General features: G+C 42.1%; 1 protein-coding gene across 1 annotated transcript; it reads left to right on the top strand.

Moving 5' to 3' along the window:
- The first annotated feature begins 587 nt into the window (after window positions 1-587).
- Window positions 588-9,693, top strand: LOC139409709 (dynein regulatory complex protein 11). Its single transcript, XM_071155109.1, has 19 exons — window positions 588-637; window positions 2,584-2,911; window positions 4,184-4,303; window positions 4,661-4,852; window positions 5,141-5,212; window positions 5,502-5,707; window positions 5,890-5,974; window positions 6,062-6,172; window positions 6,262-6,337; window positions 6,490-6,596; window positions 7,058-7,144; window positions 7,254-7,315; window positions 7,500-7,582; window positions 7,996-8,103; window positions 8,321-8,520; window positions 8,678-8,764; window positions 8,875-9,052; window positions 9,213-9,451; window positions 9,574-9,693. The coding sequence occupies exons 1-19, from the start codon at window positions 588-590 to the stop codon at window positions 9,691-9,693; spliced, it is 2,511 nt and encodes an 836-aa protein (XP_071011210.1).
- The last annotated feature ends 12,900 nt before the right edge of the window (window positions 9,694-22,593 follow it).

Genomic DNA, 22,593 nt, shown 5'->3' on the forward strand with positions numbered 1-22,593 from the left:
CTTTTAAATGTATACCAAACAAAAAATTCAAAGTTTAGCATACCATACAACTCTCTTGGCATACATTTTAAAGTGAAAAATCTGAGTCTCTGCGTAATTCCATTGCCCTTTGATGAATAGTAACCGTCAAGTGATGATGACAGTAGTCTACTTATACAAAGCAAATTAATAACATGGACATAGAAATCAATCTCAAACTTACTTGGATAACAAAGTCAAACTTACTTTAAGTTACTAAAGGATCCTTATGTCCTGAAAAGTGGACACGAGTTGTCTGTATAAAATCTCTAGGCGTTGTCGGTTGTGTAGCTTATTGAGCGAAGATTCCGTTGTCTGCAGCCGGTCTTGAAATCATACGTCCCGTTTTATACGTTCAGCGAGGTTCTAATACAATCGATTTCGAGTGGGTGGTAGGCAACTGTTTATATCTTTGGTTTAATTTATTCCATGGTGGTCGCTACCTTTGGCATGCGCCCCTCCTTTACGTCCAAACCCATCACTGAAAGTGGGCTAAGAACACCACTTCACTTCTTATTCCTGCTTAGGTAAAACAATGTTGCAATGTCAAGTTTGGATGGGAAGGATTAATGCTGAGATTTCCATTGGGGAAAATATCATCCGAAGCGCGCAACGGCGGGTGAAATAAATTTCCAAAATTGCAAGACCTATTCAATGCAGAGTTGTTTAGTGGCATATGGGCTTGACCCTGACCTATGTCGGCTAATTGTAGTGTCTTTGTTTTTGTTCATGGATGTCCAAGTCTTGTGACTGCCTAAGCGCAGCAGAGAATGCGCTTTCAAGAACAGCCCTCGGACTGTTTCGAGCACTTGAGTTCAATATCTAATTTTTTTTCTTCTAACTGTTTTTAAAGTAAGAAAATCAGGTGGTTTGGTGGTCTTGGACAATTAAGAGAGTGTTGATACATGCCGCCTATTTTTATGAATTTGTTACAGAGTAGGCCCAAATGGAGTAATGATGACGAATCGAATATTTATTGAGTGATTTTTGTACACATGCGTGTCATGATATGCTGTCAGGAAAATGTAAACTATGTGATAGCCTAATATTTATGTTCTCCCTCGGTGTTATGATAGTGACATATTTGATAGTGCTATACCTTCATCTCTCATGTATGGCTTTGCATTGATCCAATGTATAGGCTTATGAGTCATAGTTGTGACTGGGTGTAAATTACATTGCAATGGAAAGCAATCCATAATACTAGGATATATAGGGCTATATCTATGAATCATGCATCAGCACAGGGCATCAGTTGAAATATGGCATACAGACATCAAAATGCAAACTGTCTTTCACATCATATCCATTCAAATCTGATCCTCTCAAAATATCATGCACTACTAGGGCCATTATGCGGAGCATGATGCTGATGATGAGCTCAGCTTCATATTCTCTCCTCAAAATGTGTAGCCCTCATAACAATAGATAAAAACTGCATTGTCATTTGATAATGCAGTACAGTAACGAAACACCTACTTCAAAACATGTTTCATACCAGGTTGTTATAATGCATAGCCTTAAAGCCTAGTAAAACATACAAATAAAAAAATATTTTCAAGTTAAAAGAATGTTGAACATCATTAGTCAAAGTAGTCTTTAAAATCGCACATAGCTTTCAGAGAAATAATGTCATCTGGTGGCCTGATAATTACGTTGCAGCCCTCGAGGCTCAGCCTGGCTCAGTCAGTAGCCAGCTAGGGCTAGACTACACTCTCAGATGGGGTCTGAAAATGGTGAAAAGCCCCCAAAATAGACTACAAATTTTAAATATCTTTTGGATAATTTAGTATAGGCTACAAAATACATTACAATTTTCTATAATCAATAATCGCCAAAATACTCACTTTCTTTCACTCGTCAAAAATGTCATTTTACTTTTACTCATCCTGCTATTGTTACAATGCTATTCACACATAATTCATTTGAAACCGTTTGTCATTTCTTCAAAATTGTGACAGTGAGGCAACAGGTTCATCCGCGTCAAAGATCCCACGTGGGCTGCTTCCAGAGCTCGTCAGTTGCTATGGGAACAAACGGGACACAAATAAAAAAAGTTGTAGACTGCCTTGAGTTTATCAAGCTAGCTATGTAGCTAACGATGTTTGTACAAACTGCTAACTGCCAGGATTTTTTTTGTATTAGTTAGCAAACATTGAATTCAAAAGGCGTCATTGGCTACATAGAGATAGTTGCATCATGTCTCACAGGTTAGTAACGTTAATTGACTTCAGTTAGCTGGCTAGCTAGCTAACTTTAGCTATTAATTTAGCTAGCTATGTTTACTTTATGTTGCCTGAACTTCTGCCAATTAACAAACCACCTGTCTATCAAACTAGCTAGTAGCAGATTTTGCATACCATAATTTTCTTAATAGACAAATATCAATGTGATAGACCTAATGTAAGCCTTTTATCAATGTTATGGACATGATCATACTATTGATGGCAAACACTCAGTTTTCAGTTGGGAATTCTTAGTTTTTACTCATTTCCGAAGTGCAAGCAAATTCAACTGATTTAATTGTCATGCTAAATATCCTTCCAATAACTGTCTCTCTTCCAGTACATACAACAAACTGTGGGCTGATGCCCAGGTCGAGTTGAACTCCCTTCTGACTCAGGAGTTTCCTGCTCAGCCTCCTCGCCCAGAGAAGGACCGAGTGGTGTTCTTCCAACGCCTGGCCACCCTCTACGTGCGCTATGTGCAGATCTTCAGGCAGCTGGAGGAGGCCTATGACCAGGTGGTTCATCCCCAGAAGAGGAAAGTGATCCGGGAGGTCCTGGATGGCGTGATGGGGCGGGTGCTGGAACTCAAGAATGAGATGGTGGAGAAAGAGTTCTCTGAGTACCATTACATGGACGATGTCATCCAGGACTTGAAGCTCACGCCTGTAAGTTCACCCCCCCTTCCCCCTTTTTGTTAATGAAAGTTGATAAGAAGTCTCCTACAGCAGGGGTTCTCAAACTGGGGCTCCCAAAAATGTTTTTAGGGGTTGCAAGTGTGAATGGGACAAATACATATTTTTCATAGATATTTAAATAGGCTACATATATTGCACCAAATGGTTGTCTCAAAAACATCTCATCTGTGCTTCAGAACCAAAAAGTTGCGTGTCTTGATTGTTGACCAATGACAAGTCATCAGCTTTGGCGCACAAAAACTAGCACACATATCCAGATTTTCTTGCTTAATTTTCTCTTGTTTTGCCTGACAAAAACAGAGTAGACCTACCCATATAAAATACAGTTTAAAAAAATCTACTATGGAGGCATCTTTGCCAGAACAATAATAGGCTACCTGGCAATTTGATTGATACTTTTCATATTTCAGATAGACTGTAACTGAAAGCGGTAATTTATATGGTAATTTTAGTATTATCAACAGTAAAAATAACTCTAAAATGTTTAACTGTAAATTATGGTGGATTGTGGGAAAATTGTTGTATTTTGAATGGTATTGTAATTACACCCAACAGAATACAGTACCGAACCATATCTTTGGAGTGCCCAAAACCTTTTGACCACACTGTAACAAAAATAGGTACAGAATGTTACTGTAAATTACAAAGAAACTTTGGTTCAACAGTACATTACTGAAAAGTTAACAGTAATGTACTGTTAAACCAAAGTTTCTTTATAGTGTATGGTAACATACTGTAACTTTTTTTTACAGTAAATTGCAGGTAACTGGATGCTAGTAAGGTACCAAAAAAACAACAGGATTTTTTTTTACAATGCACAAGTGAGTACATGGCATTGTTTTTCTGACTCATTAACATATTTTGAGGTGTGCCTTGCAAGAAGCTATATTTGTTGCACCCGTGAGTGAGAACGCTATACTAATTGAACTCTTATGTGGTTATAGTGCCTCATCAATTTAAATGTATGGGGACAGATTGAAGTCTTAAACCTTAAATAGTTGAGCGTTTTGCTATGTCCTTTTGGTCTGTTTTTCCCTGAAGTCGCTGCCAGTTTGGAAGCCTTTGTTAAGGTCTCTAGAATAGCTATTCCCAATATGGTGCTCTGCTTTTGGGCTATGGTCAAAAGTTGTGGCCTATGTAGGGAACAGGGTGCCGTTTTGGTATGTAGCCCATGTTTAATTTACTGTAATAAAATGTCACAGTATCTTTTTTGGACATAATGCATCTCATACCTCATCACAGGAGGACATTGAGATCCCCATCCCTCGATATTTCCTCAGTGAACGCAGCAAGGTGTTGCAGGAGAGACGGAATATGCTCTCCAACATCCTCAACCTCATCGAGGTAGTAGAGCGACCCAAAGTGAGTTTTTCTATACCACGTAACATTAGACTTGGTGTTATTACATGCAACTACACAGCAATTACACATAGCTACACAGTAACTAGATAAGATATCATCTTCAGTTTATCACAGAACCATGTGTATGTGACCAATAACATTGGGTTTGATTTGATTTGAGAAACTTCCTTTCAATATAATAATTCAATGCCAGTTAGCAGATACTTTGGTCCAAAGCGACTCACAGTAGAGTGAGTGCGTACATTAAAGTATGTGAACCCAGCGGGAATCGAACCCACGACTCTGGCATTGCTAGATACTTACCTACTGAGCCACACAGGACCACCTTTAATACTCCATGTTGTGTTGGGCCCCTAGCCTGTAGGAGTGCGTGCACTGAACCTGGAGGAAGCCATAAAGATCATCCAGGTGTCAGAGAGGGCCCGTCAGGGTCGCCTGAGGGCCAAGTTCATGAGGGAGATCCAGCGCGATGAGGAAAGGCAGAGGAGGGCCAAGGACAGGGACCTGGGGGCAGCGGCCATCGACACGGCGGTGGTTCGCATCCAGAAGGTATGGTCAAGCCTGTCAAAGTCAGATACTGTACCTTCAATCAGTCCAAGACCATAGGTCTCACACTCGCTAGGTAAATGAGGCTGCTTAGTCCAGACTATACGTCACTGGTATAGCCAAGTGATGATGTGGAGCATATTGGGAGAATACTCTGAAATCAGAGGTCTTTATCTAGCCTGCTGTAGTTGTTATTGTTATTGCTAGCCTTTGAAAGAATGCTCTGTGAGTGTCAGTCATTAAAGACACCATACAATAGTTGAACAAAGGTGCTACTTTTCTCTTTTCCAGGTGTGGAAGGGTTATGTGCAGAGGAAAAGAACAAAGAGGGAGCGAGAGGAGGAGATGATATTTTTGGGCATGGTGAGTCGGTTTGATAAGCTCTATCTGTAACGTTTCTATAGTGTAGTGCGTATTGTAAGCTACCAGCAGATGGAGCTGTAGGATTCCTTTATGATGCTCCGGGGAGAAGTTTTCCCTATGTATAGATCTAGGATCAGATACAGCTCCCCCAATCCTAACCTTAACCATCGGTGGGGGAAATTCTAAACTGACCCAAGATCAGTGTCTAGGGGCACCATCACCCTACTCCGCTTGGTGACAGCCTCATCCACCACAGCAGTGGTCTCACCTTTTCCTCCTGTACCCTCAGGCCATGGAGCCCAGACACACCCAGCCCTGTCCTGCCATAACAGCTGCCCTGGCCAACGAGGCCCGTCGGAGAGGCAAGCAGGAGGAGCATGAGGAGGACTACCAGAAGTCCATTGTGGCCATCACAGACAAACTCAGAGAGGTGGAGGGGCCCGACATGAGGGAGACCATGAAGGACCAGATCAGACAGTGGTTCATCGAATGCCAGTGAGTTTATTACAGGGAGATGGCTGTGAATCACAACAGTGATTATGTTAGGAGAATGTTTGTTCACACAGTCATTATATTATTCCATATTAGATGGAAATAATGGGGTGACATTGTCATAGCAGTGAAATGCATACTGTACATGACAATATGCAGCTGATGGTAATATGTTTGGATGTTAGTGATGCAACAGGAACTTTCCCTGACTACCCAGAGGAGGAGGATGGAGGCTCGACTCTCATCTTTGCGGAGAAAACACCTCAACAGGTATTCATCAATGAATCCATCTTCTGGTGTGAGATGGTAGTAATACACGCAGATTGACTTACAGTAAGCGGGTCTGCTGTCTTTAAGTTAATGGAGGAACTAGCAGCGAAAGATGAGGAGGACGCCAACAAAAGCACGAAAGGGAAGGAGGAGAAGAAGGACAAAGGGAAGAAAGACAAGGGAAAGGGAGGAGATGAGGTACGTGAAAGACTTTGGAATAGATAACCATGGTCAACGAGATGCTTTTACTCTGTCTGATCAATGACTGTAGCTTTGTTGAACCACAGGAGGAGGAATCTGGGCTAAAGATGCTGCCGTCTGCTTTCCTAGGAGAACTGGAAGTAGGACACAAGACCTTTGGTGGTAAGAGAAACGTATAACGGCATCCAAAGCATCGCAATGTTTTGGAGTTTATTCTTATTCTCTGGCAGACAAGGACCTTATAGATGTAGTGTGTTTTCTTATGTATCAATAGTCTACAGTACATTGAAAGTAGATGTTTGTATGACTGACAGAGGTGTGGCAGAATCGTACCGAGTCCAAGAACTTCAGCCAGAGGCACGAGGCTGAGCTGATCAAGGAGGAGAAGAGGAAGGAGATTGAGGTGGAGATCAGGTTGCAGGTGAGATCAATTATTCTGTCACTCTGAGAAGTAAGGCAGGCCAGGTAGCCTTGCTCTTACCACTGCACTGAGTGGATAAAAGTAAGGTAAATATTATAGGGATACTTCAAGATTTTTGTCTACTTAACTTGTAGATACCATTTGTATGTCCCTGCGTGCAGTTTGAAGGAAGTTGCTAATGAGCGTTAGCGCAATGACTGGAAGTCTATGGCAACTGCCAGCATGCTAGTAGATAGCATAGACTTCCATGCATTGCACTAACGCTAGTTAGCATTGAATCGCAAAACTACCTCTAACTTCCTTCATACTGGATGCAGAGAGAAACTCATGGATACCATTTTTATATCTGACTCTGGGGAAGTAGATAAGGGGCTTCATTGCCCAAATCCTGAACTATCCCTTTAATGTTGTTTATAAGGTAAACATATAGGCTACTGAGTGAGCTGTTGTGCTTGACACAGGTGGATGAGCTGATGAGGCAGGAGCTGGCTAACTGGAAACTGGCCGTGGATAAAGATAAGGGTGGCAAAGCCAAGGGAGGCGCAAAGGTAACAAACAGGAGGGAACATTTATCTATGACGATATTTCAATAATACCTTTATGTTTGGTATCTGTTTACTTGAGAAGTGTGCTGATGGCATTTATTTTGCTGCTTAGAAAAAGAAAGGGTCGAAAAGTGGAAAGAAGAAAAAGAAAGACAAAGATCTGACAGCTGATAGGTGAGACCAGACTCATCTACATTTCTCCCAGAGGGATAGGCCATTTGAGCTTTTTACCATTTACTTTTACGCATGGAATGTACATGACAGGTGCTTTAGAATTTGAATGGCACAACATACAACAATGCTTTAGATCTGAAAAAAAAAGCAATTTTTGAAATATGTAAATATTTGCATCCTATAGGAATATTGAGTCTCTGTATCAGGAACTGGTGGAACAGGGCTTGTTGAAACAATCAGATAACGTTAAACTGCAGGATTATTTAGGTAAGCATTACTGTTTGGTCCCTCCTGTCTGTAGATACGCACTACCTTTACCAATTACCTTCAGGTTAAGGTCTATTTTCTAACCTCTCTTTTCTCCTCTGAAACCACTTTAAAATGTGCTTAATCATTTTGTGCACACATCATTTTGTACAGACTGCCATTAATCATAATATAAGTGCTGTTATGTATTGTAGACAAAAAGGACAGCTCAATAAGTGTGCAAATACTGCCCTCACCTGGCTAGTGCTTGGCAAAATAATATTGAGGACCAGCTAATGCATATTTTAGGGAAATCCCATATTCATGAATCAAGATGGTAAATGTCACTGGTTTACGTTCATCTTTTCTTCAGCTTTTCTAAATGCTCTCCCCAGATTTGATCAGCCTGACAGCTTCTCTCTCCTGTGTCCCAGGCGACTATAGCTATCTGGGGACGACGTTAAGGCAAACTGACATTGAGCCCATGCCTTCGCTATCTGACGTGAGACAAGTTATAGCTCTGTACGCCGTCTTACCTTTAGGTATGTTTGGAACATCTGGAGTTGTCCTCAGATGATAAGAGTCTCACAGAATTAGAGACGTTAATCCTTAATACCAATACAATTGAATTCGTCTTGTGATTGATTTAAACTTGCTAGATTGTCTTTGTTTAGAATATACCGTCCGTTTTCAGCTAGACATTTATTCTGGAAGTTTCTAAAGGTTCTAGCTACAGTAAGTTCTGAATGTTGCTTGTAGGTTCTCAGGTAGTCCATGAGAAGGCTCCTCTGGTGAAGGCCATCCTGCTGGCAGGGCCCGCGGGCGTAGGCAAGAAGATGCTGGTCCATGCCATCTGCCAGGAGACGGGCGCCAACCTATTTGATCTGTCACCTCTGAACCTGGCAGGGAAATACCCCGGCAAGAGTGGCCTGGCCATGATGCTCCACATGGTGTTCAAGGTAACACACGATGTAATGAAAAAGTACCCCATTTTGAGAGTTTTGATTTGTTGATTATGTTGACATTTTCAATTGACTGATGGTTCTGAAGTAGATGTCCAGTCATTTGTTTGGTCACTCGATCATTCATTAATTTGTTCATTCATTCTGTTTGTAGGTTGCCAGACTGTTGCAGCCATCAGTGGTGTGGATTGGAGATACAGAGAAAATGTTTTACAAGAAAGTACCGAAGGAGGAAAAAGAGGTATTCATTCATACCCATGAGTTACTAGCTTAGGTTATACCATTTTCTATAATGCTAGGGTAAGAGAAGATATCTCAATTCTTAAGTCCAAACAATGTTCTCATGTACAGTTAGATCCAAAACGCTTGAAGAAAGACTTGCCCAAGATCCTCAAATCGATCAAAGGGGAAGATCGCGTTCTAGTCGTGGGAACGACTCATGATCCGTTCAATGCCGACCTCAAATCACTATGCAAGGTGTACAGCAAAATTATCCTCATTCCACGTCCCGACTACGCCTCACGATATGGTAAGAATGTATCTCCCAGTTGTTGACATAAGCATTAATGAACTGCTTATGTATGTACTGCCTGTGAATGTGCTATGCATGCATGCTTATGAATGTGTTATGAAGTCTTATTGTAGGCACCCTTCAAGTACTAATGGTCAAATCTATGCTCTTCCCTTAGTAATGTGGAGGCAGTTGATCAAGAAGAACGGAGGACAGGTGACGGCTGCCCTGGACCTGAGCTCCTTGGCCAAGATCTCTGATGGCTACACGCAGGGTCATATGGTGCAGGTGGTGCGCAGCATACTGACAGAGCGCCGCGTCCAGCAGCTGGCCAAGAGACCCCTGGGCGCCGCCGAGTTTGTGGCCCCGCTGGCCAAGATCGACCCTGTGTTTCAGGACGAGGAGGAGGCCCTGAAGGTAAATTATGAAATGTTTTATACTTAGCTTTTTTAAAATCTTAGTTTGTTGATGCTGAATGCATTTTCTCCACATGAAAGGTGTTTGACATAAAGACTTTGATGATGAACATTTGTTTACAGAATTGGTATGCTAAAACTCCTCTGGGTAAGAAGCGAGCCAAGGCTGCCTCAGGAAAGGAGGGAGAGGAGGAGGCACCGACAAAGGGAGGCAAAGATGCCAAGAAGAAAGGGAAGAAGTAAATCAAACAACGTCCTACCTTGACTGAACGCAACACTGAAAGAAAAACTGAGGTGGACACCAATAACATTTGCGCACCAGTTTCCTTGAAGTTATTGTATTTTAAATGAATCTGTATAATTTATTTAATTTTCTCTTCATGCATTGTCATTTTCTGTTCATTTTCTGTTTTCTGCTATTGGAGGGTTGCTTAAAGCAGAAAGTCAGGGGCATCCTGTAGTGGGTAGTGATATTTGTCATGTGTATATAGTATATACAGTATGATATTATAAATACCTCACATGCGACTCATAGTAACACTAAGTAATAAGCCTATTCAAATGTTTATCTGACTCCATAAAGAGGATTTAACAATATGCAAGAACACTATCGTTGAGTTACGAATAGGCAAGAAATGTCAAGAACTATCAGGTTACAGGTAAGACCCAAATGCAGACTGTGTTGAAGTAACAATGTTTATTACAGCAACAGGGACAGACAAACAACAGGTCAAGGCAGGCAGGGGTCGATAATCCAGAGTAGTGGGCAACAGTACAGGACCGCAGGCAGGGTCCGGGGCAGGCAGGCGGGCTCAGAGTCAGGACAGGCAAGGGTCAAAACCAGAAGGGCAAGAAAAAGAGACGGGAAAAGCAGGAGCTGAGACAAAACGCTGGTTGACTAGACAAACAAGACGAACTGGCAACAGACAAACAGAGAACACAGGTATAAGTACCCAGGGGATAACGGGGAAGATGGGCGACACCTGGAGGGGGGTGGAGACGAGCACAAGGACAGGTGAAACAGATCAGGGTGTGACAGTACCCCCCCCTCTAGGAGACCTAGCACCTCTCCTCCGGGCCATAACCCTCCCAGTCAACCAGGTACTGGAATCCCCTGCAATTTCCAAGCCCCCAGGAAGACGTTCCGTGGCAGGCAGAGACGATTTCAGGCAATGAGTGTGGCAGAACGGGCTCCAGCCCATGATGGCACCAGTAGACCAGTCAATCGAGGGATTGTGTTGCTGGAGCCAAGAGAATCCCAATACTCCAGGAACCTGTGGAGACTCAATTAGCAGGAATTTGATCGCCTCACTGTGGTTCCTCGAAAATCGTAGGTTGATGGGGGTGGTGTTGTGGGTGACCCGGCCTATAGAGCGCCCATCCAGCGCTCACATTCAAGGGAATGGAGAGGGGTTGAGTGGGGATGCCCAGCTCGGACGACCAGGGTAACGTCCATAAGACTCACATTGGCCCCCGAGTCGATGAGTATCTGGAGAGACTTAGACTGGTCACCCCACAGCTGGGTGGCATGGAGAGGGGGGCAAGTAAGGTGAGAAGCAAAATTGTCCTTAAGACCCACCAGAGTACTCATTCCTACAAATGAGCTAGGTCTCTTGAAGGGACAGGTAGACATAATGACCTGCAGTACCGCAATACAGACAACTCTGGGTGTTAAGTCTGCGTACGTGTTCGGCTGGTGACAGCCTAGCCCTGCCGTGCTGCATCGGCTCGTGAAAAGGGCTAGGCTGCATCGGCTCGGGGAAAGGGCTAGGCTGCATCGGCTCCGGAAAAGGTACAACTGAGCTAAAGGGTAGAGCTGCTGCTTTCAAGGACTGGGACTCTAACCCGGACACTTATAAGAAATCCCGCTATGCCCTTTGACGAACCATCAAACAGGCAAAGCGCCAATACAGGACTAAGATTGAATCGTACTACACCAGTTCTGACACTCGTTGGATGTGGCAGGGCTTGTAAACTATTACGGACTACAAAGGGAAGCACAGCCGCAAGCTGCCCAGTGACACAAGCCTACCAGACAAGCTAAATTACTTCTATGCTCGCTTCGAGGCAAGCAACACTGAATCATGCATGAGAGCAGCAGCTGTTCCGGACGACTGTGTGATCACACTCCATAGCTGATGTGAATAAGACCTTTAAACAGGTCGACTTTCACAAGGCCGCCGGGCCAGACGGAATACCAGGACGTGTACTCCGAGCATGTGCTGACCAACTGGCAAATGTCTTCACTGACATTTTCAACCTGTCTATCAGACCTCAGGATAAGATCCAGATGCAGAGGAGACAGAGGGCTGTGAGACAAAGGTTTAATTATTGATACATGAAAAGTGGGATGTATACGGAGGGTGCAGGGAAACAGAAGACGAACAGCAGAGAGGGTTAAGAATCTTAGAGATGGGGAAAGGGCCGATAAAATGGGGGAAAGTTTCTGGTACTCCACCTGGAGGGGCAGATCCCGAGGGGACAGCCATATCCTATTCCTCTCGCTCAGGCTAGAGTGGGGGCTGATAACCCATCAAACACTCAAAAGGTGAGAGACCAGTGGCTGAGCAGAGGTGTTGCAGGCGTATTCCACCCACACAAGTTGCTGGCTCCAGGTGGTGAGGTTGGCGAAGACGAGGCAGCGAAGAGTCGTCTCCAGGTCCAGATGGGCTCGTTCCGACTGGCCGTTAGACTAGGGATGAAACCAGGAGGACAGGCTGGCCGACGACCCAATGAGTGTGCAGAACGCCTTCCAGAACCGGGACGATAACTGAGGACCACGCACGGTCTGTTCCTTAGTGTCCACATCCCCAAAGAACAATGCATATTCCCCCTCAGGAGACTGAAAAGATTTGGCAAGGGGTCCTCCGATCCTCAAACGGTTCTACAGCTACACCATCGAGAGCATCCTGACTGGTTGCATCACCGCCATACGCAGAGGGTAGTGCGTACGGCCCAGTACATCACTGGGGCCAAGCTTCCTGCCATCCAGGACCTCTAAACCAGACAGTGTCAGAGGAAGGCCCTAAAAATTGCCAAAAACTCCAGCCACCCCAGTAATTCTCTCTGCTTCCGCACTGCAAGCAGTACCGGAGTGCCAAGTCTAGGTCCAAAAGAATTCTAAACAGCTTCTACATCCAAGTCATAAGACTCCTGAACAGCTAATCAAATGGATACCTGGACTATTTACATTGTTTCCCCCCCACCCCCATTTTTATTCTGCTGCTACTCTGTTTATTATCTATGCATAGTCACTTTACCTTTGCCTACATATTACCTCAATTACCTCGACTAACAAGCGCCCCTGCACATTGACTCTGTATCGGTACCTCCTGTATATAGCCTCGACACTGTTGTTTTATTGTTGCTCTTTTATTTGTAAAAAAATAATAATAATAATACTTTAACACGTACCTTTCTTAAAACATTGTTGGTTAAGGTACAGTGCCTTGCGAAAGTATTCGGCCCCCTTGAACTTTGCGACCTTTTGCCACATTTCAGGCTTCAAACATAAAGATATAAAACTGTATTTTTTTGTGAAGAATCAACAACAAGTGGGACACAATCATGAAGTGGAACGACATTTATTGGATATTTCAAACTTTTTTAACAAATCAAAAAATGAAAAATTGGGCGTGCAAAATTATCAGCCCCCTTAAGTTAATACTTTGTAGCGCCACCTTTTGCTGCGATTACAGCTGTAAGTCGCTTGGGGTATGTCTCTATCAGTTTTGCACATCGAGAGACTGACATTTTTTCCCATTCCTCCTTGCAAAACAGCTAGAGCTCAGTGAGGTTGGATGGAGAGCATTTGTGAACAGCAGTTTTCAGTTCTTTCCACAGATTCTCGATTGGATTCAGGTCTGGACTTTGACTTGGCCATTCTAACACCTGGATATGTTTATTTTTGAACCATTCCATTGTAGATTTTGCTTTATGTTTTGGATCATTGTCTTGTTGGAAGACAAATCTCTGTCGCAGTCTCAGGTCTTTTGCAGACTCCATCAGGTTTTCTTCCAGAATGGTCCTGTATTTGGCTCCATCCATCTTCCTATCAATTTTAACCATCTTCCCTGTCCCTGCTGAAGAAAAGCAGGCCCAAACCATGATGCTGCCACCACCATGTTTGACAGTGGGCATGGTGTGTTCAGGGTGATGAGCTGTGTAGCTTTTACGCCAAACATAACGTTTTGCATTGTTGCCAAAAAGTTCAATTTTGGTTTCATCTGACCAGAGCACCTTCTTCCACATGTTTGGTGTGTCTCCCAAGTGGCTTGTGGCAAACTTTAAACAACACTTTTTATGGATATCTTTAAGAAATGGCTTTCTTCTTGCCACTCTTCCATAAAGGCCAGATTTGTGCAATATACGACTGATTGTTGTCCTATGGACAGAGTCTCCCACCTCAGCTGTAGATCTCTGCAGTTCATCCAGAGTGATCATGGGCCTCTTGGCTGCATCTCTGATCAGTCTTCTCCTTGTATGAGCTGAAAGTTTAGAGGGACGGCCAGGTCTTGGTAGATTTGCAGTGGTCTGATACTCCTTCCATTTCAATATTATCGCTTGCACAGTGCTCCTTGGGATGTTTAAAGCTTGGGAAATCTTTTTGTATCCAAATCCGGCTTTATACTTCTTCACAACAGTATCTCGGACCTGCCTGGTGTGTTCCTTGTTCTTCATGATGCTCTCTGCGCTTTTAACGGACCTCTGAGACTATCACAGTGCAGGTGCATTTATACGGAGACTTGATTACACACAGGTGGATTGTATTTATCATCATTAGTCATTTAGGTCAACATTGGATCATTTAGAGATCCTCATTGAACTTCTGGAGAGAGTTTGCTGCACTGAAAGTAAAGGGGCTGAATAATTTTGCACGCCCAATTTTTCAGTTTTTGATTTGTTAAAAAAGTTTGAAATATCCAATAAATGTCGTTCCACTTCATGATTGTGTCCCACTTGTTGTTGATTCTTCACAAAAAAATACAGTTTTATATCTTTATGTTTGAAGCCTGAAATGTGGCAAAAGGTTGCAAAGTTCAAGGGGGCCGAATACTTTCGCAAGGCACTGTATTTGGCGCATGTGACAAAATTATAGCTTGAAAGGCCATGCCACAAAAGTCCAGAGAAAGAAAGAAAGAGAGAGAGAGAGAGTATCTCACCACTGCAGTTCAGGAACAAAAAAGATAAAGAACAATGAATCTAAGACCCTTTTACAAGCATCTGAGTTGTTCGATTTCAAAATATAAGTTGTTGATCAATAGTATTACTGTAAAGTTAACCTTCAATCAAGTATCAGACCTAATATGCATTTGGAAAGTATTCAGACTCTCTTTATCCACATTTTGTTACGCTACAGCCTTATTCTAAAATTGATTAAATTAATAATTTTGCTCATCAATCTACACACAACACCCCAAAAATTAAGCTCAGGTCCATCCTATTTCCATTGATCATCCTTGAGATGTTTCTACAACTTGATTGGAGTCCACCTGTGGTAAATTCAATTGATTGGACATGATTTGGAAAGGCACACGCCTGTCTATATAAGGTCCCACAGTAGACAGTGCATGGCAGAGCAAAAAAACAAGCAATGAGGTGGAAGGCATTGTCTGTAGAGCTCCGAGACAGGATTGTGTCGAGGCACAGATCTGGGGAAGGGTACCAAAACATTTCTGCAGCATTGAATGTCCCCAAGAACACCGTGGCCTCCATCATTCTTAAATGGAAGAAGTTTAGAACTACCAAGACTCTCCCTAGAGGTGGCCGCCTGGCCAAACTGAGCAATCGGGGGATAGGGCCTTGGTCAGGGAGGTGACCAAGAACCCGAGGGTCACTGACATAACTCCAGTGTTCCTTTGTGGAGATGGGAGAACCTTACAGAAGGACAACCATCTCTGCAGCAATCCACCAATCAGGCCTTTATGGTAGAGTCACCACATGGAAGCCACTCCTCAGTAAAAGCACATGACAGCACGCTTGGAGTTTACCAAAAGGCACCTAAAGGACTCAGACCATGAGAAACAAGATTTTCTGGTCTGATGAAACCAAGATTGAACTCTTTGGCCTGAATGCCAAGCGTCACGTCTGGAGGAAACCTGGCACCATCCCTACGGTGAAGCATGGTGGTGGCAGCATCATGCTGTGGGGGTGCTTTTTAGCGACAGGATCTGGGAGACTATTCAGGATCGAATGAAAGATGAACAGAGCAAAGTACAGAGAGTTCCTTGATGAAAACCTGCTCCAGAGTGCTCAGGACCTCAGACTGGTGCGAAGGTTCACCTTCCAATAGGTCAACAACCCTAAGCACACAGCCAAGACAGCGCAGGAGTGGCTTTTGGACAAGTCTCTGAATGTCTTTGAGTCTCCCAGCCAGAGCCCTGACTTGAACCCGATGGAACATCTCTGGAGAGAGCTGACAATTGCTGTGCAGCAACGCTCCCCATCCAACCTGACAGATCTTGAGAGGGTCTGCAGAGAAGAATGGGAGAAACTCTCCAAATACAGGTGTGCCAAGCTTGTAGTGTCATACCCAAGAAGACTCGAGGCTGTAATTGCTGCCAAAAGTTCTTCAACAAAGTACTGAGTAAAGGGTATGAATACTTAAGTAAATGTGATATTTCCTTTTTTTTGTTTATATACATTTGCAAACATTTCTAAAAGCCTGCTTTTGCTTTGTCATTGTGGGGTATGGTGTGTAGATTGATGAGGGGGGGGGGAAACGATTTAATACATTTTAGAATAAGGCTGTAACGTAATAAAATGTTGAAAAAGTCAACGGTTCTGAATACTTTCCGAATGCACTCCGAATGTAACCTCGGCTTCTCAGAGGTGAGACAATTAGGGTTAGAGAGATAACACAGAGAATCTGAATTCCTAAGACAACACAGGAAATTCTTGCATACAGTTGATAAGAAGAGTCACTTCGGGGGCTGCCCTCCGTAATATTTTGTGGAGATGGGTGAGATAAATCATCTATTTAATCCATTTTGAATTCAGGTGGTAACACAAAAATGTGGAATAAGTCAAGGGGTATGAAAACTTTTTGATGGGTCTGTATATGCCTATTTATATTTCTTCTTACATGTTCCTATAATAACAACATTAATGTCACATTCAGGCGCAGAAGTTGTTTTTTTTATTTACAGATGACGTTCAGGTCCACGAATGCTATTGATAATATTTAGATATACAAAAATAGATGCACAAAGTTGTCAATAAACTTAAATGAAAAAGAAATGCCTAGGAGCAAGCAAAACTGTATATACCAGTGAAGGCTGCTGAGGGGAGGACTGCTCATAATAATGGCTGGAACAGAGCGAATGGAGTGACATGGAAACCATGTGTTTGATCTTGTTGATACCTTTCCACCTATTCTACTCCAGCATGCCCATCCTCCCCAATTAAGGTGCCACCAACTTCCTGTGGTCTATACCATAAAGACCGGGTAGGGGTGTATCAGGCTCTCATCAGCCTCCCCTCACAATTAGCAAAACTAATCCATCAAGAAGCCCAAAAACAAAATAATATGTCATACAGTTGAAGTCGGAAGTTTACATACACTTAGGTTGGAGTCATTAAAACTCGTTTTTCAATCACTCCACAAATTTCTTGTTTACAAACTATAGTTTTGGCAAGTCGGTTAGGACATCTACTTTGGGCATAACACAAGTCATTTTTCCAACAATAGTTTACAGACAGATTATTTCACTTATAATTCACTGTATCACAATTTCAATGGGTCAGAAGTTTATACACACGTAAGTTGACTGTGCCTTTAAACAGCTTGGAAAATTCAAGAAAATGATGTCATGGCTTTAGAAGCTTCTGTTAGGCTAATTGTCATCATTTGAGTCAATTGGAGGTGTACCTGTGGATGTATTTCAAGGCCTACCTTCAAACTCAGTGGCTCTTTGCTTGACATCATGGCACAATCAAAAGAAATCAACCAAGACCTCAGAAAAAAATTGTAGACCTCCACAAGTCTGGTTCATCCTTGCGAGCAATTTACAAACGACTGAAGGTACCATGCTCATCTGTACAAACAATAGTATGCAAGTATAAACACCATGGGACCACGCAGCCGCCATACCGCTCAGGAAGGAGACGCGTTCTGTCTCCTAGAGAAGAATCTACTTTGGTGCGAAAAGTGCAAATCAATTCCAGAACAACAGCAAAGGATCTTGTGAAGACGCTGGAGGAAACCGGTACAAAAGTACCTATATCCACAGTAAAACGAGTCCTATATTGACATAACCTGAAAGGCCACTCAGCAAGGAAGAAGAAGCCATTGCTCCAAAACCACCATTAAAAAAGCCAGACTACGGTTTGCAACTGCACATGGGGACAAAGATCATACTTTTTGGATAAATGTCCCCTGGTCTGATGAAACAAAAGTAGAACTGTTTGGCCAAAATGACCATCGTTATGTTTGAAGGAAAAAGGGGGACGCTTGCAAGCCGAAGAACACCATCCCAACCGTGGAACAATGGGGTGGCAGCATCATGTTGTGGCGGTGCTTTGCTGCAGGAGGGACTGGTGCACTTCACAAAATATATGGCATCATGAGGGAAGAAAATTATGTGGATATATTGAAGCAAATGGGTCTTCCAAATGGACAATGACCCCAAGCATACTTCCAAAGTTGTGGCAAAATGGCTTAAGGACAACAAAGTCAAGGTATTGGAGTGGCCATCACAAAGCCCTGACCTCAATCCTATAGAACATTTGTAGGCAGAACTGAAAAAGCATGTGTGAGCAAGGAGGCCTACAAAACTGACTCAGTTACACCAGCTCTGTCAGGAGGAATGGGCCAATTTTCACAGAACTTATTGTGGAAGGCTACCAGAAACGTTTGACCCTAGTTAAACAATTTAAATGCAATGCTACCAAATACTAATTGAGTGTATGTAAACTTCTGACCCACTGGGAATGTGATGAAATAAATAAAAGCTGAAATAAATCATTCTCTCTACTATTATTCTGACATTTCACATTCTTAAAATAAAGTGGTGATCCTAACTGACCTAAGACAGGGAATTTTTACTTGGATTAAATATCAGGAACTGTGAAAAACTGAGTTTAAATGTATTTGGCTAAGGTGTATGTAAACTTCCGACTTCAACTGTAGATTTTGAAAATATGTATTTTACTTGGGGAAACAACAAACATTTTCAGTAAATAGTCTGATAATTGGCAATACATTTTTTAAGATAAGTCAAATGTTTTTTTTAAGATGTCTATTTTTTATGAACACAGGCAATGTTATGCAGTGTTGAATCTCTTATCAATGCTATTAAATCCAAAGCTAACCAGCTTGTGGTGCATCTTGATCCTTCCTGTCTCCTTATTGCCACAGTTAATTTTTTCCTTGTCATTGCGTCTTTTGGATGTCTGTTGTATAACATATGAAAAGGGCTGACAACTTTTGAAGAAAGCTTGGAGCTTGGAGTGATCTTGGAGTGAGATTTTCTATGTGAATTTCATTGCCCTCCTAGCACAATCCCTAGAAGGGGGACTAGGACAATTGTACTTTTTTGAAGCCCATTTCCTGCAATTTTATGTATTTTGACATGGCTTAGGCCTATGACCAGGCCTAAACCAAGCATGCTGGTAAACTATTATTATTTGTATTTTTTTTTTAGGTGGTTTGACACTTTTCAGACTGTAATGAAATGAGATAGGGAGACAGGCAAATGCTAGAAACAGTGGGAAGGTTGGAATCAGGGATTGATCCCTGTTCTCAGGTAGAAAGTTGTATGTGAAAGTTGGTGTAACCACTACAGCAAGACTCTGCATAGGATTTTTTATTATATTAATGGTTGATGGCAGAGGGTAACCAAATCAGAAATTGCAGTCTCCTTGTCCAAAGGCTGCTTTCAAGGTAAGGACATAAACATTTTTGGAATTTGGGTGAACTATCTCTTAAGAAATAGGGCTGGAAGAAAATCCTGCTTGCTCTCCAGGAGGGTTGGCCACCCCTGATTTTTGTACTGGGTGTTTGAAAATGTTCTTGTTCTAAAAATGTATTTCTCAGAAACACCCAACCTTCAAGAAAAACCTCATGAATATCAACATTCAGGTGGTTTATGCCTACTAGTTGAAGATCCTTGCCATCCTCTTACTCTACATAGACAAAATATGATGCCTTTATGAGTTGTGAGTCCCCCCTACCATCTCTGCTTAGCATGGGCACAATACTAAAATGTCAACAATTTGATTTGATTCCTGGAGCATTTTAATATCCAATGCTAGTGTGCATGACATTCAAAATTCTCTGGCTGCAATACATAGCTTCATTCATTTTCAAAAACACAAGTAGGCATATCAGATTTTCAAATATGTGATTACACTGGCAAAATTGGGAAGAAGTGGAATAATAAAATACATTCAGGGAATAACAGTAGTATTCTTGCTGACAAGCACAGTAGTTACCCTATATTTTAGCCCATTGTTAAGAATGAGAATTGTTCCACTGATCAGACCAAATAAACTACATGGATAAAAAGATATCTTGAAGACAAGATGGCATAAATTTGCCCCTACACCCTAACTAGACAAATTATTCTTATATGTACACTACCGTTCAAAAGTTTGGGGCCACTTAGAAATGTCCTTGTTTTTGAACAAAAAGCCCATTTTTTTTGTCCATTAAAATAACATCAAATTGATCAGAAATACAGTGTAGACATTGTTAATGTTGTAAATGACCATTGTAGCAGGAAACGGATGATTTTTAATGGAATATCTACACAGGCGTACAGAGGCCTATTATCAGAAACCATCACACCTGTGTTCCAATGGCACATTGTGTTAGCTAATCCAAGTCTATAATTTTAAAAGGTTAATTGATCATTAGAAAAAAAAAATTGCAATTATGTTAGCACAGCTGAAAAAGGTTGTGCTGATTAAAGAAGCAATAAAACTGGCCTTCTTTAGACTAGTTGAGTATCTGGAGCATCAGCATTTGTGGGTTCGATTACAGGCTCAAAATGTCCAGAAACAAATAACTTTGATCTGAAACTTGTCAGTCTATTCTTGTTCTGAGAAATGAAGGCTATTCCATGTGAGAAATTGCCAAGAAACTGGAAGATCTGGCACAGAACAGCGCAAACTGGCTCTAACCAGAACAGAAAGAGGAGTGGGAGGCCCCGGGGCAACAACTGAGCAAGGGGACAAGTACATTAGAGTTTCTAGTTTGAGAAACAGACGCCTCACAAGTCCTCAACTGGCAGCTTCGTTAAATAGTACCCGCAAAACATCAGTCTCAATGCCAACAGTGAAGAGGCGACTCTGGGATGCTGGCCTTCTTTTCAATATGTGAGATATAAGAGGTGTGCCGTGAGAGCGTGAGAAGAGAGTAAATTGCATGTCTCACGGCAAATGCGTGAGAGTTGGTAGCTCTGTAGCCTGGTGATTCTGCAACTTCGGGCACTTTGGCTCAGCAAGCTTTCAGAAAATAAAATGTATTGAAACACCATTTTACCAGTATTATAATCGGTCTTTGATTTGTCTAGAAATAATATCTGATAATGTCTGCGATCGTACTATTCAGGAATTGATATATTTGTAATTTTTCTCAGACAGCCATAGACATGTCATTTCCATCACATCATTAAACATCCATTTTAGTTGAAAATGAAATATTTTAAAAAATTAACACATTTCTTATACATTTGTACATGAACTTGCATTGAATATTATTTTAAGTACTTTTTAAGGTTTTCCTAAAATGAATAATTCAACACAATGCCTGAATGTAAAACTTGCCTTTGTGACAGCTGAAAATATTTATCATAAAAAAATAAATTTCCACCCAATCTTTTTGTGAGATTATGATAACAACCATATGATTTCCCCATCTAAAACAAATCAATGTAAATGATACACAATATACTCATTTACCTAATTTGTGGAATGTCCAACACAGGTGTGGAGGGTCACCTGCGTGTGAGAATTACCAAAGTGAACTGTCTGGATTTTACTGGTGTATTTGCACAGATAGTTCTCTCAGTGGCACAACTTGGGGGGGGGGGGGGGGGGGGGGGATAGTTATTATAATTTGTTTAATCCGCCCGGATAAACTCTCCAAACAGCCTACCCGACCGCTCGGAGGTGTCTGCATGGTCCTAAAGCACACCGTTGCCTCATTTTGTATCACATTCAAGGGGACAAAATTGCTGTGAAAGTTACACCACTGAGTTCTCTGCAAAGTCAACATGCACAATGATCTCTTTCCGCAGATTCTCTTCGTCTGGAGTATTGGTGTCGAATGTTGTACATGTTTCCCCAACTTCTCTTTCAATCCTTTGGAGAAGTCCTCCAGCAGAATATGCAGTGTGCCACACAAATGTCAAATGTTCAGTGATCTACTCCATGTTTCCCTCTTTGTTTTTCCTTCTCTCTCTCTCTCTCTTCAGCTTTGTTTTTCCACTCAAACCACCATGTCTGCTCACCAGCATCAAAGTCAGATTTTTGAAGCTCTTTGGTTTGGCAAAGGGAGAACTCTGTCGACATGCACTCTTTCTTCGGGTTCTCCCAGCACAAAGACTCAATAAGGTTCCCATTGTTGCTGCAGTTGATCACTTTGCGATGCTGTAGTTTGTCCCCCATGAACTGGAGGTTGGCGTGGGTTTTGGCATGGGTCCCTATCCTGGACCGTTTGGCTTGACAACCCAAAAATACATATTTTAAAGAATTCATAGTAGGACATCTCTGAAAATGCCCTCTTAAAATCCTGAATTGTGCCATTCAAGAAGCACTTCTGCCCCCCCCCCCCTTTCCTCATTAGTGTCCTTTTTCCCCAGTTGTTGAACTGTTGTTCATAAAATCAAGTGATTTTCTCCTCTGTGGCCGTTCTAATTGTGTTACCCTGCTTTTTCCTGGAGTATTGACTTGTTGGCCTGTTTTCATTTGCCCTCCATGCTTTTGCTGAAAATCAAAATTCTCTGTTTGCAGCTTTGACCAGGCCATACTTTCTCAGGATGTTGCCTCTGAGCATTTTTGAAGACAATTGTTTGTCCTTTGGCAATGCACTTTAAAAAAATAATAATTTTGCTTTAACTCTGCAATGATGGCATTTTGAAACAATAAAATCCTTCAAGTTCTTCAGAGTTCCCTTCATTTTCTGTTTTGTCTTTGTTG

This window comes from Oncorhynchus clarkii, chromosome 5 (genome assembly GCF_045791955.1).
Source record: "Oncorhynchus clarkii lewisi isolate Uvic-CL-2024 chromosome 5, UVic_Ocla_1.0, whole genome shotgun sequence".
Lineage (NCBI taxonomy): Eukaryota > Metazoa > Chordata > Actinopteri > Salmoniformes > Salmonidae > Oncorhynchus > Oncorhynchus clarkii.